This window comes from Drosophila sulfurigaster, chromosome 2R, assembly GCF_023558435.1.
Source record: "Drosophila sulfurigaster albostrigata strain 15112-1811.04 chromosome 2R, ASM2355843v2, whole genome shotgun sequence".
Classification (NCBI taxonomy): Eukaryota; Metazoa; Arthropoda; class Insecta; order Diptera; family Drosophilidae; genus Drosophila; species Drosophila sulfurigaster.
In genome coordinates this window covers 34,029,241-34,045,324 of record NC_084882.1, presented here as the reverse complement: position 1 = coordinate 34,045,324, position 16,084 = coordinate 34,029,241, and the positions used below count along the sequence as shown (strand labels likewise).

The 16,084-nt window shown below is 42.7% G+C and overlaps 1 protein-coding gene across 1 annotated transcript in view; it reads left to right on the top strand.

Moving 5' to 3' along the window:
- Nucleotides 1-16,084, top strand: part of LOC133835766 (serine-rich adhesin for platelets) — a 37,001-nt gene that overhangs the window by 17,424 nt on the left and 3,493 nt on the right. The window contains exons 2-3 of the mRNA XM_062265825.1: nucleotides 1,299-1,371; nucleotides 11,938-15,220. Of these exons, the coding sequence (XP_062121809.1) occupies nucleotides 12,034-15,220 (3,187 nt within the window). The 5' untranslated portion in view covers nucleotides 1,299-1,371; nucleotides 11,938-12,033. The remainder of the gene's footprint in view (nucleotides 1-1,298; nucleotides 1,372-11,937; nucleotides 15,221-16,084) is intronic.

The following is a 16,084-nucleotide window of genomic DNA, read 5'->3' as shown; positions in this document are numbered from 1 at the left end:
CTTCGTTGTTATTGAAAATAAAAATGAATGAAATATTGGTTGATCACATTAGTAGTTAACTTAAGAACTATTCAAGAAATAATGGCCTTTGGGATCTTCATTGCGTTGATTGACGGTATGGTATATTTTGTATCTATGGTATAATAATAATAAAAAAAACCTTTTGGCACATTCTAGTACTTTTCGGTATATTTAAAAGATTATGATTTTTCCATTGTCTCGCTGTTATTGAAAATAGGTAGAGAGTATCTTAATTCTTACTTGTGTCTCTTATTGATCCAACAAAATGGGTTTCAAGATACATAAATTAGTACTCGCTTTGCAATTAGTTCATATTGTTGTTCAACCTCTTGATATAAACTTAATTAAACTCTTGTGGTTACAGACCAACTTGGACTCGTAACTGTGTAATTATTCCCGTTGCAAATCGAACTAAACCCTGTAGTTTGTAACTGAATAAACATGTCACGCAAATTGCAATTTGTGCTTTTTCTTAAAGTGCAAATTATGCAAATATTTCTAATTGCCTTCGATTTATACTGGTTGTGACCATAAAGCGTCTGTGTAGAGTGCAATTCCAATCAAAATGCCATTTGATTTAAAGCAAATTGGCAATTGGCGGCCGGTTCGTTCGGGTCAGAAGAACAAGTGTAAGCCATGGTCGAAGCTGCTTCATAATGGTAAAAGCAAGCAGCAAGCAGTAAAAAACAAACCTCTTACCAACTTGTGGCACGTTAACCTTGATAAAACGCTTCTATGTGTGTTTTTTTTGCACTGCGCATTGAAAGGCATAAAAAGCGAAGTGTTCAAGTGCATAAAACTCGATGCAAGTTGGTCAACAGCTTGGTGAGAGAGTGACACTACACAATACCAGCTTGGCTCTCGATTACAGACTTTGGTGTCGATTATAAATGCCTTGCAAATGCCAACACCTTAGTCTGGGTCTGGCCAACAGAGTGAGAGAGGGGATAAAGTGAGGTGGAGGGGCACGAAATACGAGCGCAACGTGCATCGAATTCGGGTCATTGCTTGAGTCTTGGCGCCGCAATGTTGCGGGCGGGCAAAGAGACTTGGCACGGATTTAACATTTGGTAATTCGATTTGCAAAACTTGAAAATAAAGTAAAACAATACAAAATAATGAAATTGCATGCGGCCCTCAGGGCATTGAACTGAACAGAATTCACGAATATTCACAACCGAATGTCTCGTAGTTTTTGTAGTTGTTATTGCAATTGTTTTTGACAACAATCGAAATAAATGTTGCTTCATATTTTTCTGTGTTTTTTTTTCTTGCAGGCAAACAAACTGGAAAACAATCAAGCTAAACGAGCAGCAAAACGTGCCAAAGCAACACACAAAGTTTAAACGGGTAAGCGAAATTTACCTTTTATTTTTTTCTGGCTCTTTCTTTCTTTGGCCATAATTTTCCAACGAAATTCACACAGAATGCAAAAATGCGTAACCGCGAAACGTCGCCACCGCATTTCAATTGCTTGGCATGCAACATGGCCATTTGGCCTGTGCGACACGCCCACTTCTTCAACTGGTGTTTGAGTGTGTAATTTGCAAGTGCAACTGCAGCTGCGAATGCAATTGAAGACCTGTCAGACTCTGGCATGTAAAACACTTGTAATTCGACGCGACTGCCACTAACAATGTTTGTGCCTTTGGGGGAGAGGGGGGTGGAGGGACAACTCTCACGGGCTGTCCCGTGTTGCAACACCGGGAAACATTGCAATCGCAATGGTAACTGGCAACTGGCAACCGTTGAAGTGTGGGGCTTCAACTCACCAACTTGCAGTTCGTTAGCAGCATTTTCAATTGAATACCTTAATTTGCCACCATATTAAACAATGTGTGTACGTGTGTGTGTGTGTGTGTGCAGTGCTTCCAGATGACAATCAATGAACTCGAAAGAGAAAGAAAGAGAGGAGAGTGGGAAATTGGAGAAGGGAGCGTAAGAAGCTTCAAAAGTGAAACCAAACAGCAAATTAGATGTGACGATTGCTTGCCAGCACTTTAATTGAATAATCACTTTAATGTGCAGGGCGTTAGATTAATTGCAATTGATAAGCCATAAAATTGTGCACAGAATAACCTAAAGGGAAAAAAATTATCATGTCAAGCTTTCATTCATTCTAAAAGCACATCAAGTTTGACTAATAAAGAAACATATTATTTGTTAGAGTTATTGAAGTTAATAGTTGACGCATTCTTGACTTCAAGACAATATTATTCTTAAAATATACCAAATAATAAACCGCAAAAAAACAAAAATATACCGAAAATCATATTTGGTATATATCATAAAGGTCAAAATATACCTGATAATCAGCCAAAGCCAAAGTATTTCTTAAATAGAGAAATTTCATTAAAGAATTTCAAGTTATTCTTAAAATATGCCAAATAATAAACCGCAAAAATACTAAAAATAATCCGAAGATCATATTTGGTATATGTCATAAAGGTCAAAATATACCAGATTATCAGCCAAAGCAAAAGTAGTTCTTAAATAGAGAAATTTCATTATAGAATTTCAAGTAGATAACGAATTTGCAATAGCATTTCTTTTAACCAGCCCAAAGAGAAAACTGTTAAATATATTTTACTCTACAACTAGTATAATTAGATGCCCTCAGCTCGTCAAGCATTTTCAAGAATAATTTATGCTTTACAAGTTCAAAAAGTCGACTGCTTTAATGACTTTCGTGTCAGAATGATAATAATCTCTGCCATCTCTGCTATGCCATGTAAATAATAAAACATGCGAGATCACTCGACTCGAGTTGGCAAGCATTTAAAATAAACAAGTAAATACAATTATAATTAGTTTAATAGGTGGCAAATGCTACTCCCGCTAAACGCTGAACAGAAGACAATTGCAGAGATTTTCAGATTTAGAAAAATGTAAAGAAATGAAGACAAAACAAATGGCAGCTGCTTCAGCGTTTAGTCTGAGAGATTTGTTGTTTGTTGTTGTTGTTGCTTGTTTTGGAATGAGCAACGACAACAATAAAACTTTCCATTTCTAACAAAATTACACTCGACTCGAAACGAGTCAGAAACAAAAGCAAGACGAATTTATCTCGTTGTCCAACGTGGATTTCTTTTGAAAAAGTATTTTAAGCTTTTCCAAAAATACTCCGTGCGAATGTTGACACAGAACCAATTTGTGTGGCAGCGTTTATGAGGCAGAACGATCTATTAATTAGGGCAGCAAATGATGAGGTGCTAAAGTGTTGTGATACGAGTTGCATGTTATACTACACACACACATGCAACAGCCTGGCTGCCACACACACAGACGCTTGATTGACAAACTGAAAAATTGCATTGTGCTGGGTTGACTGGAAAGGGAAAAGGAGCTGAAGAGAGGGAGGGAACGCCGCTAAACAAAAGCTGTTGACAATGTGTTGAATTTAATGAAGAAAAATGTCACTCACATTTAATGCCATAAACTGACAGCAGCAGCGGCATCTCCTCCTCTTCAGACTGTTGTTGCTGTTGTCTGCATTAAAAGTGCATTAAAGCAAATTGCACAAAAAATGCTATTACGAAAAAAACAGAAATAAAAACACAAACAGCAAAACGGTGCGTGAGAAAGACAGCGCGACAAAAACCGCTAGAAAAACGCGCTCAACAATTGGCGCGATTGCAACAGCGCGCTGTCAAAATGTTAATGGGTTTTTTTTTGCAAGAGGGCGGAGGATACTTCGATGGTTGCCGTTAGATAAAGCGATAAGCGTCAAGCTTCAATATTGCCAGCTACCTCAATTGACAATTTCAATTGAGTTTTTCCTCGGTCCCCTCCCAATTTCTTTCCCTCACTACTCGAGCCATTTTTGGCGTAGGCGACAGTGAAAGTTGTTGGCTGTCAGTTGAAGCTATTTGGCCGCAAAGTACACACAGGTAATTAATGCCAATTAAATGTCAAGTCGAAGCCCAAACACGCGCTGACAGTCAGAGACGCTGTCTCTGCTGCGGGTCGTGTTAACAAACGGCAACTCAATTGTTGTGCTGTGTTCGTTGACCGCCCCGAAAACAGAAAAAACTTTGACTTTCAAATGTGTTGCAATGCTGCGAAATGCTGCAACGCTGCACTGATTAATTAAGCCCAGACAAATGCCTTGCGAGCAAACTCTTTGCTCTGCCAGCACTCAATTGATTTCATTTCTCACGACCGACGACGCGACGTCAGGCTGTCAGGCTCGTGAGTTGCCCAGCGTTGCAAGCTGTGCTTCAATTAAATACACAGCTGCAACTGTTATCGTTGGTGCTTCAACTGCTGCTGGCACCCACAACTCTCTAGCTCAAGCCATGCGTCATGGCACTTTCTACGAGAAAGACAAAAGAAAAGCGCAAGTTGCCCGCGGGTCGATGGGCAAGCTGCAAGCTGCAGTTGCCACTTGTGTTGTCTGTGCTGTAACTGCAACAAAGTTATTTATGATTATTTAATGCCATCGTGTTGCTGCCTGCAGGTTCATTGCCCAAAAAGTTGCAAGCAATCGCTGCCATCGTCTATCACATTGTTGCAGCTTTTCTCTCTCTCTGTTTGAACTTTGAACTTGGCCAGCTTTTGGCAGCTAGCCAAACGACTCGACAGCGCTTTCATCGTCATCGTCATCGTCATCGTCTCTAATTGCCTTGTGTCCTTGTGCACACACGGCGTATACGTAATGCCCAGCATTGAATAATAATAATACGACCAGTTGCACAACTGTATTTGGCCAGCAAACAAATTGGCAACTTGACTAACTCAGCCTGGCTGGCCTTTTGGCATATTTAACGAGTCGCATACGAAGTATCAACTAATTGTAAGTGCACGTCTAGACAGAAATTTAAACACTTTGACCAATATTTTGCAACATATTATTAACATGCGCTCTCAAATGTCAATTTCAAACCCAAATTACGAGCATTATCTCTGCTGTTGTTTCTAGTCTGTCTGCTGTATTTGCAACTGCAACTGCAATGCAAATAGTTGTTGACCTTTGGTATACAATTACATAGCTCGACTGTAGACTGTAGACTGCATATAGACATCGATGTTTGTTGGCCTGCCCAAAATGTGTGCCACTCAGTCAGTCTAACCTTTTCTTGGTATTGGCAAATTGTTCTTGTCTTGATTTACTATAATTGTTGTTTGCAGTTCTCGCTGTTTTGCTTTTTTTCTTTTTTGTTCGGTTGGTGTATTTATTTTATTGTGCCATAAAAGTCAGACACAGCTGACGCCTCGCAAAAAGGCAATCAGCAGTCGCAAATAAGCGGAAAACTTAGTCAAAATATGGTCTAATAATTGCAACACGACTCGCAGCTACCTTGTATGTTTTAGACAGATCTAACAAGAAAGCTGCAGTGGAGTGTACTCGACTGTGAGATACCCTGGACCAGAACTTTGTGATATTATCATTTAAATATATTAAATTAATATGATATAAAGATGCTGATTTATACCTAAATGTATATTTAGCATATTGATTATATTATACAAGTAAGAAGGCTAAGAAAAGTAAAACAGTGCGGTATTTCATTTAAATATACCAAATAAACATACCGAAAAAATACTGATTTATACCGAAATGTATGTACATACTTTATACAAGTAGGAAAGTTAACACAAAATATAGTGGTTTATACCGAACTGTATATTTAGTATATTGATTATATTTTTTACAAGTAGGAAACCTACATAGAGTGTGTGATTATGAGACACTTGTTACCCGTTCTCAAAAATTTAAAGCAGTGTAGTATTATCTATTAAATATATCAAATAAATATACTTATTTATACCCAATGAATATTTGGTATATTAAATATACTTAATGTTCTTCTGCCTGTTCCATACAGTTCCTGTCGGCACATTGCAATGTTATAATACTTTTCTACCCTACAAAAAACTTAAAAATATTGATAAAGGCATTCAAAGCCGCTCGTTGTACATTTTGCTGGGTATACAACTTTAACAGATTTATAGCTATTTGTAAGCAGGTAGTACTTTAACTTTGTACGATTCGCTTTGATGCTATTGTTGTCGCATTGTGTTTGTGTTTGCTGAAGTTTTATGGGTTCTACTCTCGCCGCATTTGAATGCGAACCGGTTGCCCGCCGGCTGAGTAGAGTAAACAATTGTCAAACTGCCACGATGACTTAATGCCCCGAGTTATATAGAAACCCACAAAAGCCGCCATTTGGTCCAGACGCTTGTCAAAATATCTGCAGCTGACTGCTGACCGGGCCGCAAAACGTTGTTGCATGAGTCATGCAGCATGCGGCAACCGCAAAGCTGCAACTGCAACAGCAACTGGAACTGTCTTGGCCAGGTTTTGCAGCGAGCAGCGAGCCTGACAGGCAACAAATGGTGCCTGCTAAATTGTTGCATGCCACAAAACGGCGACAAAAGTTTTCGAATACACACGCAATCCCACGCAACAGGTTTTTCTTTCTTCCTTTTTATTTTACATACATATATGTATATATTTTTTATAGGCTGCGCTTGGCACAGCTGGCAGAGCAGAACTTTAAGTTTTATCACAGTTTCTACGCATCATAAAGTGTTTTTTTACTGTGCATAATTAAAAATTAAACAAAATTACAGAGTTGAGAACCGGACTCTGTGTTTATTAGTCAGTGTGGTCATAAAAAACAAAAGATGAGGAGCTCGTTGGTGTCTCTGTGTGTGAAATGCGATGCGAGTAAGTGACACATTTGTGTTCTGCTTTTGGGACTCCTCATTTATTTAATGAAGCAACAACATGTTGCAGCAACACATGTGCGTCGCGACGCCAACGACAACTGAAAGTCGAACCTGTTCTTCTAGTGGCACCACAGAGACGCCAGTCCAGACCACGCCACGCCACGTTGTTGCATGAATGAATGCGTTTCCATTTATTTAATTTGCAGTCTTTTGTTGCAGCTGCACCCCAAAAACAAAATTGAAATCGATGCTGCTGCTGTGGCTGTTGGCGTCGTCTCGTCTTTCGCCCTTGCCGCACGCACGCAAAAAATGAAAACAAAGTTGAAGTCGACGCCAATCTCTGGGAACTTAACCTTGAATCATTTGGCTTAAGAAGAACGAGAGTGCATGCCACACATGATTACATATGTACATTCCGATGTAAACATGTACATACATTCCGTTCTTTGCTTATGTACATTCTTGATCAAAGCCAAACAAGCCGCTGCGAATCTGCGGCAAATTCACACATCCATCAAATGGAAGCCAAATGGTAGCATATTAAAGAAGAGTTCTCTCTCACTCTTTTATTCGGTGGCAGATCTGGTTGATTGATAGCACAATTTTGCAGGAAAAAAAGCAACCTAAAGTCGGTCATAAGTAGTGTGAAACCATAAAGCTCGCGAATCAAGATCAACGTGTGTGCTTTGACGGCACTTAGCATTCATTGTTTGGGTTTTCTTGACAACTCAATCTGCGGCATCTTTCCACTTAATCGCAATAGATGCGCCTTTGTAAGCAAGCTCATTAAATCAAGTTAGTTGACTTTCCTTAAGATTGCTCTCTGTGTAAACAAAAGTCCCCTCCGAAAACTTCTTCATAATTTAATTGCTGCAGCTGTTATAATTGTTGTTCTTATTGTTGTTGTTGTTTTTGTGGTCTCGCAAGTTTGTTGTCTTACCTGTTGACAGGCCTCCAGCTTTAGTCCCCAACATCCGGCCAGTTCGAGTTCTCTTTAGGCCGCCTAAAGCAACGCGCAACGAGTGCCATTTGGCTAATGACATATTTGGATTGGCTTTAATTGTATAAACCTGACTTATGAGCTGAGCGCACAGTCTAGGAAATCCAATGCCTTGGCTTAATTAGTTCTCGCGACGCAGTTTGCCAACTTTGAGTTTGTTTATTAATGAAGTTTGACATTGAAATCAGCGCTCGCAAAATGCTTTTGAACTTGTCAAATGGCGGATATCCTATGACTGCACAGCAGCTGTGAATGTGTCAAGTGTCTAAAGTTGTTGTTAAACAAAAATCATTTCCGAAAATGCCATAAAAGTGAACAGATGCATGAGTAATAAGAGATGTTTAGTTAAAGTATATTGCTGAAATATAAGTAAAGAAAACTTCGGTAAATAAAACGAAAGTTGTATTGAGTAAAATTTAAACGCACACATTTTTGTTCTATGAATCATTAGAAGTAGAAATTAAATTAAACAAGGAAAAAGTTGTCGACGAAGTGGAAATATGAATATGAGCATTGTTAACATACTAAAGTTATTTATTTTATTATTGAATTTGGTTTCATCAATTCGAGAATACTGCCAGGAAAGTATTACTACAAGCTGAAGCTTATAGAAGAACAATAGAAGAAGTTTAGTTAAAGCAAATTCGAAATAGAAGTAAAGTCGGAAAACTCAATTTTATTGAAAACTTTAGAATGTAAAACGAAAGTTTTAGTACGTTTAAAATTATTTTTCATGAAACCATCAGCTCAGTTGTGTGATTCATCAAAAAATTGAATAACTTAAATTATTTCAAGAAAAAGTTGATGACAAAGTTGAAGAATAGAATATGAGCATTCCTCAGATTTGTAGAATGTTTATTTTGTTATAGAATTTGGTTCTCATTACTGAAACATTATGATGCTATATAATGACTAACTTATGATACAATATGTTATATTCATAAGCTATAACAGCAATCTCATGTTGTAGGAGTCTCCAAATTCGGCCTTCAACTTTCCACTTTGACAACGCCAAATTAACGGCATTTATGGCTCTCAATATAATGTGTCTAACATGCATATATTAATTGAGATTTTTGTTCTAATCAGAACAATCGCGTCACAGAGCAGCTCAATTTCCGAGAGTCTAACAACATTTTTGCTTTGTTGTCTAATAGCCCAGCTGCCATTTATGGCCATCAACGAGATGTTGACATTTAAAAGCGGCGCCCACAACATCCGTCGACAATCTGAGCCCAACCCGAAATAGGCATTTAAAGCTAAGGAATTTGTTGTGCATAATTCTCATATTCATATTTTTATGAATTTTTGGGTAAATATTGGATCAGCCCAAGTACTCGCATAGTTGTAGTGGATGCATTGAGTTGAGTTGTTTCACGCATAATGAGATGGGAATAAATATAAAAATAGTGTTTTGCATAATCCAAAAGAACGCAACGGAACGAAGGCATCCATATCGCAGGTGTATATATGTATGTGTGTAGTAAAGTATATATCTATGGCATTTACATAATGTTCAGCGTGTATAAATAAACATGGAACGACACAGAAGCCGAGAAGAAGCTGTCGACGCAGCCACGCATAAATCTCCCATGTAAATGTGGCACAAAACTGAAGAGATCTCACAGCTCACGAACGGGCCAAACTCTAATTTAAATATCTTCTCAGATCATTTCTCGTCGTTATGTATTCGAAATGTGGCATCTTTTGTGGTGGTGATTTGTAGAGCCAAGAAGTTGTGAATTGGGTGAGGTTGCAACTTGCAACGCTTCATCGCTTGATCTCTGACTCAATTTGGAGCAGGCTGGAATTCAGTTCTGCTAATGGACCATTTGATTTGCCTCAGCTGTTTTCATTCAATCATCATCATCGCTTCTCTGTTTCTTCTTTTTTATGTGGTGTTCTTCAGCGAGTTACAAATGTATACCAAATTCCAGAGACATTCTCCTGAGTGGGCAATTTACGCCTTGCAGCAAACCGACAAAAAGCAAACATTCGACGGCAGTTAGAAGTAAAAAAAAAAAAAATAAAAACTGCAATTGCCGCGGGAAAAGAAAGAGAGAACTTTCCTGTGTGTGTGTTGGTTAAACCTGTTGGCCCCATTCGGTCTCGAGACGTCGGTCAGTTAACTGTTTTTTGTTTTGTGGCCTGCAAGCGGCACAATTTTTCGTATGCCAATCGCTGGATTCGTTTAAGACAAATGCAAAATTATTGAAATGGGTTGACGGGCCTCGAAACGGGTTTTCCATTTTGGGCCAAAAAAATACCAACACTTACAGCATTCTGCTGCATCAATTAAATGCCACAACTCTGGAGCCCAGCTGACCGAGTTTAAACGAGTAGCAATTTGACTTTATCGGGGGGAGCTAACGAGCTAACACCCAGATCCGTCTTGCATGAAATTTATGCAGATTTATTTGTGTTACATATCTGCGACAGCAGCCACAACAGCAACAGTTGCTTTGATCTCTCTCTCTTGGGGAACTGCATTCCTTGTGGCGAGAGTTCCAAGCAGCAAGCTAAACAAGATGTTGGCCTGACCATCGGATGTTGCCATTTTTGGTCAAATAACCACAACTATTTGCAGCAAATGTGTTTCACTTTTCCACAAATGTCGCTGATGGGGGAGGACAACAACAGTTGATCCCTTGTGTGCACAACTTGGCCTCATTGCAGTTGGCAAATTGTTTGAGAATGCAGGCCATAAACAAATTGGCAATCGATGCCGCAACTGCAAAATATGCAAATCGAGTGAAAGAGAAAAAATGGCAAACAATTAACGAAACAAAAAGCAAACAAGCAAACAGCAACCTGAGCAAATTTATGTGTAACACGGCTGTAAAACAAACGCGATATGCAAAAAGATGGAAAACAACAACAGCAGCAACATCGAGACATCGAAGCAGATTTGCATGCCACAGTTTGGTTATGCAATTGCGAACGATGCGAATTGTTTTTTGCGGTCGGATTGCATTAAGCAAAGAGCAAAGATTTATGTTTATTAACGTTTAGCTGACCCAAAAACGCAAAAATGTTGAGCTACTGCAAAAATCAAGCGTAGCATCCACAAGAAGTTGCACGCAGGGCAACCAACATTTAACAATAGGTCAACTTTCGTTTGGCTTTGATAAATGAGTGGCCAAAAACTTTGGCTGTTGTCATCTCTCACTCATTGTTTTCTGGTATTTTTCCCTGTGGGTGTTGTCGCCGTTGGTGTTGCTGTTAGCCAGCCAGACAGCCAGCAACAACACTTTCCCAATTAGTGCTGGGTGCTAAAGAGGGCTAATGACTTAAAGACATAACGCTGCATTGTTCACAGCAGCTCTCTTTGTTCTGATTGCTGTGAGTAATCTTCAAATTGTTGCAGCAGCAACAGCGACGTGAGAACGCGTAATTATTGCATTATTTCTTTGTTTCAACCAAAAAAAAAAGAATAAAAGAGAACTGCTTAAGGAACTCAACGATATAATTACAAGTAATTCTATTTAGAAACCAGTTTGGCATTAGATTATTGCTGGCTTTGAGTGTGTCAGTCATTGCAGATGTTGTTGCAGTTGCCGATGACAACACATTGGACAGTCACAGTGTTGCCTGGGCAAATTTTAGAAAGTCATTTACAATTTACCATTTACACATGCGACAAGTTAAAGCGCAAACATCAACAAACTACAAATACCAAAAACTAACTAACCAACAGCAGCAACAAAAACATGCAACTGATTACCCAACAGCAATCAGAGTCAAAGAGCAGTCAGACCTCGAGTCAAGCTTTGAGCATTTGTCGATTTGGCCATGTGACAAACTCTGTGTGAAGGCCCAAGCCTGCAACCAGCCAGCAACAGCAAATTTCAATAATTTTCATTATCAAGATGAAGATTGATGGATGCTTTGGCCAAGCACATGGCCAACCAACAATTGCTAATGCAAATTGCCATCGCTACTGACTACTGCAAATTTTGTGGCCGCTCTTTATTTGCATTCAATAGTGTTGTCTGTGTTTGTGGCATGCTGCAGAAGCTGCACTTACTTTGCGACTCTCTGCCAAATAACAGTGAAAGTTAATTGCTGACTTGGCCAATGCAGCAGCAACAGCAGCAGCAACAGGGCTTGCGCAACGGCAACGGCTGCAAAGAAAGTTTTTTCTTTATTTTGTTTATAGTTGTTTATGTTGATGCGCTAATCGCAGCTGTAATATACATAACTCATTACTCATTGCTCATTTCGCTTTATATCTTTTGCAGAATATGGCCTAAGGTGGCAACGTAACACAGCAAGAGCGACAACAGCAACCAGCCACAGCAATTGTCAGCAGCCAGAGCAAACAGACTTCCAGCAACATGTCATCCTCGATTTGTTCACACTTTACGCAGAATGCGTGGAAGAAGGATCTCTGCTCGAACTGTTTCAAGTCAAAGGATGAGCACAAAGCAGCAGCAGCTGCTGCCGCTGCAGCAGCCGCACAGCACAGCGGTGGCAAGCTGAGCAGTGCTTTGAAATCCTCAGACAGCAGCCACACAAAGACTGATTACCCCAACAAGCACAAGACGCCGGCGAAGAGCATCATCAAGAAGGCTTTCGGCGTGCGTCTAACAACCACATCGAGCAGCAGCAGCAGCACATTTAGTAAACTCAGCAGCAACAGCAAATCGGGCAAAGTTTGCTTCCCCAAGCAGCTGCATGAGATCATTGGCTATGGCGGCGAGTGGTCAGAGGATGATGACGACGACGACGATGATCATGACTTTATGAATCTGGGCAATGAGCACGATGACATGGCCATCACGGAAACCGACGACGAAGAAGCCGTCGAGCTGAAGCGCATCACGCGCGCCAACACCGACTTCAACATGAACAATGGCAATCTGCTGGGCGATGCCCAGGACAACATTAAGAAGTCATTTGCAGCACTTAAGCTGGGCGCACCGCAAGTGGACAAGGAGGGCAAAAAGCAAACGCTAACGATCAATGTGATGCCCTTTGGCCAGCCGACAAAGTCAGCGACGCCAGCGAAGACGGCGCCAACAGCAGCCAAGACAGAGACTACGAAGACAACAACAGCATCAGCAGCAGCAGCAACGACAGCTCCAACAACAACGGTGACAGCGAAGCCTGTTGCCATCAAGAGCAGCATCACGACCAAGAAGGTGACCACCACATTGACCCCAACGTTGGTCAAAACGACAACGACAACAACAACAGTGGCTGCTACAAGCACAACAACAGCAGCAGCAACAGTCTCGTCTCGTGATGGCAAGGACAGTCCGCCCATTGAGCGTGCCATGGAAAAGTCGCTGCTCGATGAAATCTCCGAGACGCTGCAGCAGAAGCAAAAGCAAAGCGAGAGCAACTCCAGCACAGCCAGCACATCAGCAACTGTTGCCAGCAGCAACAGCCACAGCAGCGGCAGCAAAATCAAATTCGAGCTGAGCGCACTCAGCGATTCGCCGAAGCCATTTCTCGACCTTAAGAAGCCAATCGCGCGTAACGCGCCCATAACCAAGGATCAAACGAAGCCCAAGGTGAACGTGTGCCACAAATACTCTGACACGGACAGCAACTGTTCCGACACGGAGAACGGCGTCTCCGCCTACTACGATGTCGTGGAAACGCAGCTCAGCTACGAGAATCTACCCGATGGCAAGTTCAGCGAACAGGTAGGCGTGGCCAGCGCCTCCACAGAGACAACAACCTCTCACTATTCGAGTTCGCAGTACATCACAGACATGTTGCTCAGCTCGAAGACACGCGCTGCCAGCTACAATCTGCACGAGGGCAACTTTATGACCAGCAAAATCACCTCGGATGGTCTCATTGTGACCAAGTGCAGCTCTGACGATGCGCTGGACTCCACTGGAAGCAGCTTCGATGGCAGCTCCGATGAGGAGAACGCCTACAACATGATCCGCAGCGAGTCGGACTCGGGCATTGGCATCAGCATTGGCAGCGAGTACAAGAATCTACCGAATGGAGGTGCTAAAAGTGGCATCGAACAACGGTCGCTGGTGGAGAAGAAGCTGAGTGCGAGCACCAACAACTCGGACTACGAGGACATACAGATTGGTGATCAATCGAGCAACCAGGCGGCGGTCAAGAGTCGCGAACTGCATGGCGAACCCGACGGAAGTGCAGATCCCGACAACAAGCTGGAGCAGCAGCAACAGCAATCGAAGCAACAGGAGTCTACCACAATGGAGCAACAGCTGCCCGCTTTGCCAAAGTCACCTCCGCCGCCCATGAAATGCGATGCACGTCCCTCTTTCCTACACGGTTTGAAGAAACCAGAGTTGCCAGCGAAACCATTGGTCAGCAGCAGCAACAACAGCGGCAGCAGCAGCAATAATGGCGTCAGTCCGCTGCCCATGAAGAGCTTTATGAGCAAGCGTCAGCCGAGCTGCGCTGAGCAACAATTCATCAGCCAACTGCAGACAGCAATCTCCAAATCGAGTGAGAATCTGCTGGCAGCAGCAGCAGCAGCTGCGGCCGCTGAGTCAGCCAAGAATGATGATGCCAAGCTAAAGAAGGGAAAAGCGCCGAATCCGCCGCCGGAGCCAAAGCTGAGCGCACCGCCTACGCCGGAGCGTGACTACAGCTTGGTAGTTGAGTTCGAGCAGGCCTCGAAGGTGGAGGCAGCAGCAGCTGCCGCTGAGCCATCCACAACAGCAGCAGCCGCATCAACAAGCACAACAACAGAGACAAGCACAACAGCAACCACATCAGCCACTTCCAGCAATCTGTACACCAAGAAGCCGCCAGTGGCAGCCGCTGCACCTGTTATACGTGAGAAGGATAAACGCGAGCGTGCTGTCATCAATCCCAAGTTCCGCAGTCTCAACACCTTTGTGATGCAGCGCGCCAATGCAGCCAAGCAGCTGCAGCTGCAATCCGCCAGCTCGGTGCTGAATCTGAAGCAACCTTTGACTCCAGAGCCAACGCCACGCAATCAGCGACATCTCTCGATGTCCGAGGAGTGTTTGGCTGCCGCTGGCCTCACGGAGCCACACGGCAGCAGCAAGAAGTCACCGACAGCATCGCCGCCACAGAAGCAAAAGTCCAAGTTCTCCATCAAAAAGTTTCTGCGCATGGGCAGCAATGGCAACAAAGCCAACGAGCCGCTCTCCAAGAAGGATAACAGCGTCTACACCGAGATTTGCACAGGTGACGATGGCAGCGTGGTAGGAAAGCCTCGCTTGGTCATCATTCACCCCATTGACATTAATCCCACGGCCGTTGAAGTGGTCAAGGATATCACCAAGACCAGCGACACGGTCTCGGCACAAACGGTCGCTGTGGTCACCGCCAAGCCGCCAGCGCCGCCGTTGCGTGCCAGCGAGGGACAACGTGCCCATGAGGTCAACAAGCCGGCACGCCCACCGCCGCCCAAAAGCGCCGAACTGCGACGCAAGCAGAAGACGGAGTTGACAGCAACACTGAGTTCAAGCAGCGTGGATTCCGTCAAGATTAGCGGCAATCCCAATGCTGGAGGTTCAATCAAATCCAAGGCGGACAATGTTTATGCCAATTTGGGTAAGTAACAAGTGTGTCAATGGGACACTGGTTAATCAAATGCCAAGCACATCTTCGTTGTTGTGGGTGTTGCCCAGGTCGTCGTGATCCAGTTCCACTCGAGGAGAATAGAAAGCGCAAACAGATCACGTTCACTGCGACCTTCAGAATGTGGGTCTGAAGGGTCTCTCGAAGTCTCTCGAGTGGAGCAGCGTGCTGCCAAGTGTTGGTGGCACCTTCTTCTTCTTTTTATCGACAATAATGTTGAAAGTAGAACCGAAGCGAGGCAAAACAAGTTACGCATTTCAATCAATATAACGGGCACACAACGATCTCGCGTGCTTATGGCCAGTGTTAGAGCCAAAGTCGTCTCATCGCCAGGTAGCCAGATTAAAGTAGGTTAAGTGAGCCAGCCAAACTATGCGGTCGGTTTTACAGATGAACAGCAATAACAACAGCAACAACGACGCAAAATCGAAATGAAAACAAACCAAAGCCCAAAGCCAGATACAGAGACAGAGCCAATGAGGTAACCACAGGTGAATGCTTAGCCATAGAACATTCAACAAGAAGAAAACTGGCGAAACGAGAATCGCTCGGCGGTGAAAGAGTTTGGAATCGTTGAGACCCATTTCTTAGCTGACATTTTGTGGTCAGGCCAATGTGGCGAGAACTTGTTACACCTGCTACTGCTCCAGCTGCTGAAGTGGCAAAGTGAGAAGAGACGAGGGGAGGGCAGCTCATCAGTGGCTGTGGCTGAGACTGAGACTGTGGCCGTGGTAAAGCCAAAGCAATTTGTTAGACATCTTGGGGCACAGCTGCGGTCGCAGTCTGACTTCGTCTGTCCACCATTACGCGAATTGTAATTTGCCGTTGAATTTGGGT